At 34.9% G+C, this 12909-nt stretch overlaps 1 protein-coding gene across 2 annotated transcripts in view; it reads left to right on the top strand.

Moving 5' to 3' along the window:
• Positions 1-12909, top strand: part of FCHSD2 (FCH and double SH3 domains 2) — a 294045-nt gene that overhangs the window by 43585 nt on the left and 237551 nt on the right. For both annotated transcript variants that reach the window (XM_027083298.1, XM_027083297.1), the window contains exon 3: positions 4490-4535. In XM_027083298.1, coding sequence (XP_026939099.1) covers positions 4490-4535 — 46 coding nt within the window. The remainder of the gene's footprint in view (positions 1-4489; positions 4536-12909) is intronic.

Here is a 12909-nt window from a genome sequence, read left to right as displayed (position 1 = left end):
AAATATCCAGAATAGACAAGTCTATGGAGAGAGAAAATTGGCTTAGTTGTTGCCAAGGGTAAGGGGAGTGGGAATGGAGAATGATTACTTACTTAATGGGTATGAAGTATTCTTCTGGAGTGATTAAAAAGTTTTGAAAGTAGGGAGAGGTGGTGATTGTACACACTGTAAATGCACTAAATGCTGTTGAATTGTATACTTTAAAATGCTTAATTTTATGTCATATAAATTTTACCTCAGTGAAAAATGTATACATGTACACATGGTATAGATTCAAACAATACAAACAAGAAATCAGTAAAAGAGCTTTCTTTTACCACTATGACCAATTCCTTTCTTCATAAGGAACCATTGTTAGACCAGTTTCATGTTAAATATTTCAGGGAATTCTATCACAGTGATTCCTAAGGGGACCACAGTAGCATTTTTGAGTGGTACAGTTTTATATCTGATGGACTGTGGTAACTGAGAAGTATCATAATGATCATAATCCAGCATATACATGTAAACATTTTTATATGAAAAGATAGTAATATACTATATATATTATTCTGTAACTTTTTTGTTTACTAACCATTGCATCTTCCTATAAAGTTGCAATTTACTAAATAATCCATCTTTTCCCCTTTGAATCAAAATGCCATCTATTTTAGTTACTAAATTTTTATTTATTGATATTTGGTATTTGGGTATATTTGGGTGTATTTCTGACTTATGTTTCATTATCTCTGTTTGCTCATTTCATTACCGAGCTGTTTTAATTACTGTTGCTTTTAAACTTAATTTTTACTATCTGGTGAGAGTAGGTGATAATTTTTAACATTATTCTTTCTTAGAATGTTTATAACAATTCTTTTTTTAAAATATTTTTATTTATCTTTGGCTGCATTGGGTCTTTGTTGCCGTGCACAGGCTTTCCCTGGTTGCGGCGAGTGGGGGCCACTCCTCACTGCGGTGCACGGGCCTTTCATTTTGGTGGCCTCTCTTGTTGCAGAGCATGGGCTCTAGGCGCGCGGGCTTCAGTAGTTGTGGCACACGAGCACAGTAGTTGTGGCTCGCGGGCTCTAGAGTGCAGGCTCAGCAGTTGTGGCGCACGGGCTCAGTTGCTCCGTGGCATGTGGGATCTTCCCGGACCAGGCTCGAACCTGTGTTCCCTGCATTGGCAGGCAGATCCTTAACGACTGTGCCACCAGAGAAGCCCCTATAACAATTCTTAAGTGTTCATTTTTCCATTTGAACTTTATAATCAACTTACCTACATAAAAGAAAAATTCTCCTGGAATAATGGCAAACTTATCTCTCAGCTCCTCAAACCTTGGCAACTGATAATCAACTTTCTGTCTTTATGGACTTGCCTATTCTGAACATCTTTTATAAATGGAATCATAATATGTGGGATTTTATGTCTGCCTTCTTTCACTTAGCCTGATGTTTTCAAGTTTCATCCATATTGTAGCGTATATCAGTACTTTGTTCCTTTTTATGGTTGAGTGATATACCATCATATGAATGTAGCAACATCTTGCTTATCCTTTCATCAGTTGATGGACATTTGGGTTGTTGTCACTTTTTGGCTATGATGAATAATGCTGCTATGAATATTCATTTATAGGTTTTTGTGTAGACATATGTTTTAAGTTTTCATGGGTATATACCCAGGAATATAATTGCTGGGTCTTATGGTAACTCTATGTTAAACCTTTTGAGGAGCTCTCAGACTATTTTCTGAAGCAGCTGTACTGTGTTACATTCCCAAAAGCACTCTACGAGAGTTCTCATTTCTCTACATCCTTGCCAGCACTTGTTTTTGTCCATCTGTTTAATTATAGCACCCATTAATATTTTAAAAGAGAAACTGATGTTGAATTTTAACAAATGCCTTTATATCTTATATGAAGGTTATTTTTTTGCTCTGTTCTCTTGCTGTGGTTTATAATAAATAGATTTCCTAATATTGATGATGTAAATTTTGAGCAGTTGTGATCTTGTATTTGTTTTATTTAGAAGAAGAAATTACTTAGTAGACATGTAATTGTTTAACAACAACTAAAAATTGCACTGACAATTTTGAAATTAGTTGATGTGCATGTTCAGAGTAAAAGAGTTTAGTTCCCCTTTTCTTGCAGACTTCACTTGAACATTCTTATTTCAAGATGAGATACATCTAAGGTTAAAAGGGTTCTAAATAAATAGCTGAAATATTTCCTTTCATCTTTTGTAAAATATTAAAAATATTACCTCCTTCAAAATGAAGGTAAGTTTTCAGATTTTTAATGATTAAAGTTTAAGCGAGTTCATTTTAATTAGTCTTGTTTGCCTGGGGAGATGTATTTAGTAACACAAGTCATAATAATTTCTCAGTACAATTTTAGTAAAATAACATGGGTGTAAAAAAGATTTGTGCATATGTTTATAAGTGCATTTATTTACTTAAAATAAGGACTTTATTTTTTCAAACATAATGTATATTCTTACTAAAACATCAGAAAATATAGAAAGCAAAATCAAAAGAAGAAAGTGAAAGCCAGTAATCCCACTGTCCAGAGAAAACTTACATTACTATTATATATATGTATATGCAGACACACATAATTTACATATATATACACATACACCAAATATATATATAATACAGTATACAAATGCATGTATACAGTGTGCTTTACATATATGCATATATAATATATAGTTTATATGTTTTCTCTTAAGGAGAGTAGACGAATTGTATTTTAAAGGACTGTGTTAAACACTTTATAATGCACCAAACCCCATAAGGAAAAGGGTCTTGCTCAACTCTTTTTTTTTTTTTTTAAATTGTGGTAAAATACATACAAGATTTACTATCTTAATCATCTTTAAGTGTACAATTTAGTGCTATTAAGTACATTCATTTTGTTTTGCTGCCACCGCCATCCATCTTCAGAACTCTTTGCATCTTGCAAAACTGAAACTCTCTACCTATTAAATAATAACTCTTCTGATCCCCTCCTCCCACTCCCTGGCAATCACCATTCTCCTTTGTGTCTATATGATTTTGACTGCTCCAAGTACCTTATATAAATGGAATCATACAGTATTTGTCCTCTTGTGGCCGACTTACTTCACTCAGCGTAATGTCCTCAAAGTTTATTCATGTTGTAGCATATGTCAGAAATTCCTTCCTTTTTAAAGCTAAATAATAGTTATCCATCCCAAACAAATGTAGTGAAATTTTAAATACTTTAATTTCTTACAGAAGAAGTGAATAGTCATGTTGGTAAATTTAAATAATTATTAAAATGGGGAGTTTTGGTTTATTGCCTTTTTTTCTATTCCAGCTCTTTCTTTATATTTTTCACTTTTTACTGTGATATCTCTGCCTTAATGAAGTGCTTTTAAGAGCACAGATACCTGACACCTCACAGAAAAGTCTTTAAACTCAGACTACTCAAAGTAAATTGTTAATGTTATCATATTTCATTGACTCTACCTTGTCTGTGGTTTGTAAGGTACACTGTTATTTCATGTACTGTTAAGATAGAAGAAAATACTGCCAATCATTATTTATTTGTTTATTTATTTATTTTTAAAGGAACATTTATTTATTTATTTTTTGGCTGCATTGGGTCTCTGTTGCTGTGTGTGGGCTTTCCCTAGTTGTGGCGATTGGGGGCTACTCTTCGTTGCAGTGCGTGGGCTTCTCATTGCGGTGGCTTCTCTTGTGGCGGAGCACGGGCTCTAAGTGCGTGGGCTTCAGTAGTTGTGGCACGTGTGCTCAGTAGTTGTCTGCCAGTCATTTAAAAGATGAATACCAATATCATAAATGTTAAAATGTGAAAAGTATTTACTGTAGAATCTGTGAAATATAATAACATGTGTGGAAAGGGTGCTCTTATTATGCCATAACATGTGGTGGCCTTGTACTTTGTTCTGTGACTCCTGTAAAAGAATGGAATGAAGGAAATGATTTGACTATTTCATGTTGAGAAGCTGATCAAATTTTGATTTTCACCTTGTTTTCTATAGTCCCTCTATGTTTATTATTTATATTCAGGAAACATTTTTACTACCTACTATGCACTAGCCATTGTGATAACAGTAGCTAACACACACATGCGCGCGCACACACACACACACACATCTGTCTTTTACTCTGTGCTGGTCACTATTTTGAGCACTTTATATATTGTCATTAACTAAATTTTACACTATCCCTATGAGGTAGATACTATTTCTATATCCATTTTACCAAGAAGGAAACTGAGGCACAGAGAAGTAAAGTGACTTGACCAAGGTCATACAGCTAGTAAGTGGTGGAGCTAGGATTTGAATGTGGATTGTCTTAACTCCAGGGTCTGTGGTGTCAGCAGTATTCTTAGGTACATAAGGTGAATGACATATTGTGCCTTCCCTCAACACAGCTTACCAAGCAGTATGTGAGGGTGTATTGATAACTTTACATAAAATTATTGTTATATGTTTGGTAACGAATTTTTATTTGTGTTTTTAGGACATTCAGTCAGAAGAAGGCTGCTATTGAAAGAGAGTATGCACAGGTAAGCTTGGAAGTGGAGGTCCCCATCCTAGAATACCTCTTCTTTGGCTTAAGGGCAGATATGGTTGTTGGAGAGAAGTGTTGGCATCCCTGTATCCTCCTTTTCTTATTTTTGGTTCTCTCACTTTGATCCTCCTTTTACTCCATTTGAATCCTCAAATGAAGAGCTAATTTGCTTCTTACTACAAAGAATGTTGTGAACATTCTGGGAGAAGATAATAGTCACAATATTTGTAAAGTATTTACAAGTATAACTAATAGTGAATACATTTTACAAGTATATATATTCATTCTCCCTTATATATCCCATACTCTGCAGTTTTATGAAAGGTTAATTATTTTTGTTCAATCAGGTATTTATTTCTCATTAGGTCCCTGTTGATAGAGAATGGCGTGCTTTCAGTGGATGATACGGTGCTATTTATAGGGAAATTTAAGCATTTATTTTATTTTTAAAAAATATTTATTTATTTATTCATTCATTCATTCATTCTGCACCGGGTCTTAGTTACGGCATGTGGGATCTTTGTTGCGGCATGTGGGCTCTTAGTTGCAGCATGCGGACTTCTTAGTTGCAGCATGTGGACTCTTAGTTGTGGCATGCAGGCTTCTTGGTTGTGGCATGCGGACTTCTTGGTTGCAGCATGCAGACTTCTTAGTTATGGCATGTGACCTCTCTGTTGTGGCAGGCATGAGGGATCTAGTTCTCCGACCAGGGATCGAACCTGGGCCTCCTGCATTGGGACCATGGAGTCTTATCCACTGGACCACCGGGGAAGTCCCATAAGCACTTATTTTAATTAGAATCTTATTTGCTCTCAGATAGCTAAATGTGCCAAGGAAAAATTATGTTGATATATCATTTTGTGAGTATGTAAGAATTAATAACTACCCATCCTTATACAAAAACAGTTCAACATAATTTGGAAATTTTGGCCCTTGTAAGCAATTACTTTCCATGTGGAGTAGAATTATAAAATTGATCCCCCCCCAAAAAAAAAATCATAAAAGTAGTATTTGTTACAAAATTTAAAAATAGAGGAGAGCACTAGAAGGAAAAATTAACACCCAGGAAATGCTGTACATGATAACCCGTTATCAGCGTAATTTGTGTTGTTGCTGCTGCTATTGTTATTATCAATATAAATAATAAAATTGGGGAATGATTTTATTTGTACTTTGTTAGGTTTTGATTTTAGTTTTATTCTGGTTTCTTTGTAGTTTACCAGGTAGCTGTCTGCCTTTATTTTATTTTATAGTCTTAGAAAAGGAATTATCTATTTTTGAAAACTTAGATAGACTCAGTAATTCATTAATTCAGCTGTTAGTTATTGAGTACTTATTATATATCAGGTGCTTTACATAATGAATACCATTAGTTCTAACTTTAGTGCTGGACCTTTATTCTTTGCATATATAATAGATACTAGTATTGATAGCTAATATTGATGTAATCCCTACATTGTACTAGGCACTTTGCTGATAATTCTACATATATTATCTGGTTTAATTCTCTCAATAAACCTTTAAAATAGGGAGTTACTATGCTCTTCACAGGTATGTTTTCATATAGTCCCTTTATAGATATGCTTCCATTGGGATCAGAGTATATGATCTGCTTTTAAAATTTAATACAGGGGGGCTTCCCTGGTGGCGCAGTGGTTGAGAGTCCGCCTGCTGATGCAGGGGACACGGGTTCGTGCCCCAGTCCAGGAAGATCCCACGTGCCGCGGAGCGGCTGGACCCGTGAGCCATGGCCGCTGAGCCTGCGCGTCCAGAGCCTGTGCTCCGCAATGGGAGAGGCCACAAAAGTAAGAAGCCCGCGTACCGGAAAAAAAAAAAAAAAATTTAATACAGGGAATTCCCTGGTGGTCCAGTGGTTAGGACTCTGTGCTTTCGCTGCCGAGGGCCCGGGTTCGATCCCTGGTCAGGGAGCTAAGATCCCAAAAGCTGCATGGCCAAAAAAAAAAAAAAAATTTTTTTTTAATACAAAGGGAAAATTTTTTCATGATATATTCTTCTGTAACATATTGTAAAGTTTTAATAATCAAGTAAATAGGACTGGTTCATAATTAAAAATATAAAATAGTACATTAAATTGTATGAAAAGTAGCAGTCCTCTGATGTAATGCCAGTCTTTTTCCTCAGAGAAAAGATTAAAAATGGATCCTGTTTTGGTTCTTTTGGTGATCTTTTCCATATCTTTAAATAATATGCATAATTGATTCTTGATTTATCAACTCTAGACATTATTGCTTGATTACTACTTAATTAAATGAGAAATTAGCTTCTTTAGCCATTCCTTTCCAGCCTACTCTTTCCAATATAATTTGTCACTATTTTAGTGCCTTTGCTACTTTTCTTTTTTTTTTTTTAAAGGGAACTTTATTTTTCTTCTTTATTTCTTCCTTCCTTCCTTCCTTCCTTGGCTGCGTGGGGTCTTCCTTGCTGCGCGGGCCTTCATTAGTTGCGGTGAGTGGGGGCTACTCTTCCTTGCAGTGTGCGGGCTTCTCATTGTGGTGGCTTCTCTTGTTGCAGAGCATGGGCTCTAGGCGCACGGGCTTCAGTAGTTGTGGCACGAGGGCTTCGGTAGTTGTGGCTTGCGGGCTGTAGAGCGCAGGTTCAGTAGTTGTGGCACAGAGGCTTAGTTGCTCCGTGGCAGGTGGGATCTTCCCGGATCAGGGCTTGAACCCGTGTCCGCTGCATTGGCAGACGGATTCTTAACCACTGTGCTACCAGGGAAGCCCAGCTACTTTTCTAATTCTAAATGATCTACTTAGCCTTCTATCTCTTCTGTTAAACACACACACACATATGTTACATGTATAGATATATGTATTTATGTGTATATACATATACACATGATGCAGTTGAATTATATTTTACAAAGCAGTCAGATTTACTCTTGAAAAATTTCTTTAAATGTCTGTCAGGTAAATTATATCTGGTTGTGTTTATATAATTCTATATAATAATGTATGCAAACTGTATAAGGTAGCTAATTAGATATTTCAAAATTTCATATTCATAAAGTAGAATATTTCTTTGTCTCTCTGCTTTGGACAGTTGAGTACATTTATGGAGAGCCAGTTTGCTGACTCTTCTTGTTATTTGTCATATTTGCCTTTTAGATGATATTTTTCAGTGTTTTCCCAGTTAATTTTTCAATTTATTTCTTTTCTTTTTAATTAATTTATTTTATTTATTTATCATTTTTGGCTGCGTTGGGTCTTTGTTGCTGCGTGCGGGCTTTCTCTAGTTGCGGCGAGCGGGGGCTGCTCTTCGTTGCAGTACGTGGGCTTCTCATTGCAGTGGCTTCTCTTGTTGCAGAGCATGAGCTCTAGGCACGCGGGCTTCAGTAGTTGTGGCTTGTGGGCTTCAGTAGTTGTGGCTCATGGACTCTAGAGCGCAAGCTTCGTAGTTGTGGCGCATGGGCTTAGTTGTGGTGCATGGGCTTAGTTGCTCTGTGGCATGTGGGATCTTCCCGGACCAGGGATCAAACCCGTGTTCCCTGCATTGGCAGGCGGATTCTTAACCACTGCGCCACCAGGGAAGCCCCTGAATAACTTTTAGATTCAGAGCCATTAACTTCCTTGTTTTTCCACACTGTATTACCTCTCTACCACTTAATGCATTAGAAAGCAGCATTTCTTGACAGAGTCTCCCAGTATTTCCTCCAGGAATTTTTCCTCTTTGCTGATACCACTCTCTAAGTTTTCATGCAGAAAAGTTTCTTGATCTTAGATGGTGTCAATGGAAGGTTTTCTGACAATGATAAGATAGTACTTAAATGTTTGTTGTTGGAAATGTGGAAGAGTTCATTGTTTCCTCAAGCCACCAAATTCTGTTGTATCCTGACAGCAGTTAAGGGATGTTCTCAATGGTTAGATGCATCCTGATTTCAGAGATCTTAAAATGTTTAAAAAAATGTATTTTGTTAATAGAATTGATGAGATATGTTCTTTTTTCCCCCCAGGCTGTGTAGAGATTTCATTGTTTGAAAAAAAGTTGAAACTTGCAGGGGGGCATTAAAGAAAGGATACTCCTAATGGCCTCTTTCTTTCGTAGACTGAGGAATGTGTTGCAAAGTAAAATATTCATAATATTATATATAGATATAGATATAAATATAATGTAATATATCCATATTGAGCTTTTTTTTTGGTATGGGAAAAGATGTCTAATTGCCGTTTTTTTATTTATTGCCGTAGCCACTAACTACATATTTTTCAATTTATGGACAAGAAGTGGGATACTAATTCAAGGAAAGGCGTTTTCAGTCTGAAATACAACAAATTAATGATGATGGGAAGATTACTTGACTTCTCTGACCTTTTTTTCCCTTCATTTTTGAACAGAGAATGATAACCATTCTTTCTTCCCTTCTTCTCAGCTAGTTCTGGAGACCAGATGCACTGGTCTCCAGAAATGAAGACTTCGCAGTCTATGTTTACACGTATAAGAAATATGAAAATAGTTCCCAATCTATGTTTACACATATAAGATGGTCCTTTGTGTTCTTATTGTGATAGTTTTCCTTTTTTTTTGCAAATTGTTGTAACCTAGCTTTGCTAGATAATAGATTTCCATATTAGAAAGGGAATGATGAATTAATTATGGGGACCTTTGCATATAATATTAGATAATCCAAGTCCCATTTTTCTGGGAAAGGGTATAAGGTAAGGTAGTTGGAGGATCTTCTTCCCTTTGGAAAAGCACTGTAAAAACTCTGCCAATACGAGAACGTTTACTGTTTCATTAGGGTAACTACTTAACCTTTTTATTATGCCAGGTTTTTTTTTTAGCTGTCTTTGTTTTTTTGTTTTTGGCTGCGTTGGGTCTTCACTGCTGTGCGCAGGCTTTCTCTAGTTGTGGTGAGCGGGGGATACTCTTCATTGTGGTGCACGGTCTTCTCACTGCGGTGGCTTCTCTTGTTGCGGAGCACAGGCTCTAGACGAGTGGGCTTCAGTAGCTGCGGCACACGGGCTCAGTAGTTGTGGCTTGCGAGCTCTAGAGCTCAGGCTTAGTAGTTGTGGCGCATGGGCTTAGTTGCTCTGTGACATGTGGGATCTTCCCACATCAGGGCTCGAACCCATGTCCCCTGCATTGGCAGGCAGATTTTTAACCACTGCGCCACCAGGGAAGCCCAAGCTGTCTTTAAAAGTCTTTGTAAAAGCTTACAACCACAGCTCAGATTTTGTACTATAAATTCATGCAATAGGATCAACTTCATGGAAATTTTCTTTATAACCCAAGTTATCTAGAATGTATCTATAATAAGAATCAATAACAGTTATTATCTTAAGCCATAGAGGTTTACAAAGTGAAATTTCCATATGTTAGCCAGCTTTAGATTTTGTAATTTTTACTGAATTGAATTGAAATATGAAGAGAAATTTTGACCTAATGACATTTCCTCTAACTTTTTATTTGAAAAAAACTTCAAATCTGTGGAAAAGTTGACAGAATAATATACTGAAGAATAGTCAATTTCCTCTATATTAACCAATTATTAACATTTTGCCCCATTTACATTATGTAGCTACACTTTTTTTCTAAGCTGGACAGTTTGAAAGTAAGTTACAGCTATCATGAGACTTTTCATCCACTTACTTTACTTTGCATCTTCTGAGAACAAGATCATTTTCCAAAATAACTAATGTCATTATCATATCCAAGATAATGAATAATAATTCTATAATGTCATTTAATATGTAGTTTGTATTCACATTTCCTCATTTATTCCCAAAATGTCTTTTATAGCTGTTTTTCCAAGATCCAGTTAAGGTTTACACATTGCATTTGGTGTCTCTTGATTTTATTTAGAATATTTCTTTCACCTTTTTTGTTTTTCATGACATTGACTTTTTGAAAAATCTGGTCATTTTTCTTTTTTAAAAAAATTACATTATTATTGACTGTATTCCCCAACTGTACATTTCATGCCCATGACTCATTTATTTTGTAACTGGACGTTTGTACCATTTAATTTCTCTCACCTATTTTACTCATCTGGTCATTTGTCTTGTAGGAAGTTTTTTCGAATTGTCTAGGTTTTTTCTTCATGATTAGATCTAGGTTAAATTTTTAGCAAAAATACTACATAGGTGATGTTGGACCTAATAAGATTTTATGGTTTGTTTTGGCGAGTCTGATAGATTAGGACATATCACCGATATTGCCGTTTTCAAGCCTGATTGAATCTTTAACAGTGATAGTAGATTTTTATCATTTATCAGTTTTCAAAATTATCTCGAGCCATTTCTGTTTTATTGGTTTTTTGCTATATCACATTTTGCTGGTGCTCTAAAAAAAAATGAAGATTTGTTACATTAAAAGTATTTGGCGAGGCATAATTAAAGAAAAATTAAACATTTGAGAATTTGGTTTAATTTTTTTTTTGGTTTAATTTTAACTTATACGTTTTAGTTTATTAAAGTTTTTAAAATGTCAAAGCCTGTATATTCTTAACTTACATTTATACACATTTAAAAATCAACTGAAAATCAGAACATTTGTCATTATTGTGGGAATTTCCTTCAGAGAGTCTGCTAGTTGTTAAATTGAAAGTATGTGAAACATTTATGTTACCAACTGTCTAATAGATAATGTTTGGTAATGACACTAGTATAAGTTTCCTTTTTGGGACGTTCCATAGTTTTGGCTATTATTTGTTGTTGGTACATCATCTAAATAGTCAAAACTATTTAAATAGCTTTAAAAGAAATGGAATCACAATTTATGTGAACAGCTGCTTTGAATTTTTAATTTCCTCTATCAATTTTACCAGTTTTAAAAGTCTTTAAAAATATAGTAGTTGTGTTTTGGTTTCTTTTTGGTATCTAATATTAATATTTAATATTCTTTTAAGTATTTTAGTATTTTGGTTCGTCTCTGTCAGGAGCTTAATCGTGTGAATATTGATGTTTCCTTAGTTAGACCATAAGATGAATGGAATCTATACTCTAGCAGGACTTACTCCACTTAATTTTTTTATAAAAGTATTATTTTAAAATTAGTTTATTTTAAGATATACCACATTTCATGTGTTGAGAAAATATTTTGAGCACTCTTCTAGGTACTGTGGATATAGCACTGTCCAAAAAAGAAGAAAAAAAAGTTCTAGCACTTACAGGACTTGTATTCTATGGTTGTATATTGTCTTCCAATTAAATATATTAAATTCTTTCTTGTCAGGGAATTCCCGGTGGTTCAGTGGTTAGGACTCTGCACTTTCACTGCCGAGTGCCTGGGTTCGATTCCTGGTTGGGGAACTAAAATCCCATAAGACGCACAGCACAGCCAAAAACATAATAATAAAATTAAAGAATAAAAAAAATTTAAAAAGAAGTTAAAAATTCTTTCTATTCAAAGCCACTGATGTGGCATTATAGTCAACTGAAAAGAATGACCTTTATAGAATTATTACTTGTGGTATATGTTGTCATCCTCTACACAAAGAATTGATGGGCCAAAAAGGTTGAGTATTATTTGTGAGATTTAGAGATCATACAGATGAGCTATCCCAATAAAAAAATATCATAAAGGAAAAGAATTTAAGTGGGATTGATCAGATGACAGCAACTTGAAAAATAGTACCTCAAGTACATGCACACTAAACTTGTAATACATTTTTAGGGAGATGTTAGAAGAAAGAAAGAAAATAATACTATGTATACCTATTTACACTTGAAGGGATTTGAGCCCTGAACTTTTTCAAGTTTCTTGGTACTTTCAGTTTCCTACAAGAGTATTAATGTTTTATGTATTAATGTTTATTAATGGTTTATGAAATTCCAAAAATAATAGATAATAGATGTATTATTCAAAAATAATAGATGTATTGCATATCTATTTATACAAACAGAGCAAATGAATCTCTGAAAACACAGAAGCCATATGAGTCACTAAACAACATTATGTATTGGTGTAAAATTTAGTCTGGCTTTTGACTGTAGTTAGCTAACCACTGAGGTATTGGTAAAATCATTTGCAGTACTCAAACTGAAATTGCTAAAGGCAAGTTCTGTGTATTAATATACTTACTGTAATGTTTGGCAGAATGCTGCTAGTGAAGGAAGGATACAAAAGGTTACTGTGGCTGGAGAGAAAGAGCAGGAGAAGATTGTGGACTTTAAGGGTGGCTCCTTGTCTGAGGACAAACACAGAGCAAACACAGGCACCCTGTCAAAAAGCCTGTGGTTATCACCACAGTCCCACCTCAAGTGCAACTTTTTGCTATTTTTATTCTTTTAAGAAATAAATTTATGAAGAGTTGGGAATACTACCCAAGAAGTTAGTGTTGTGTATATGTGGCAGGGTTCTTTTTTGGTAAATTTCATCAGCATAAAAGTTTAAAATGTAACTTATTTTAG

This window comes from Aethalodelphis obliquidens, unplaced genomic scaffold (genome assembly GCF_003676395.1).
Source record: "Aethalodelphis obliquidens isolate GAN/ISIS:26980383/991018 unplaced genomic scaffold, ASM367639v1 scaffold50, whole genome shotgun sequence".
Taxonomy (NCBI): domain Eukaryota; kingdom Metazoa; phylum Chordata; class Mammalia; order Artiodactyla; family Delphinidae; genus Aethalodelphis; species Aethalodelphis obliquidens.
The sequence above is the reverse complement of the archived record's forward strand: the minus strand, read 5'-3'. Positions and strand labels throughout refer to the sequence as shown.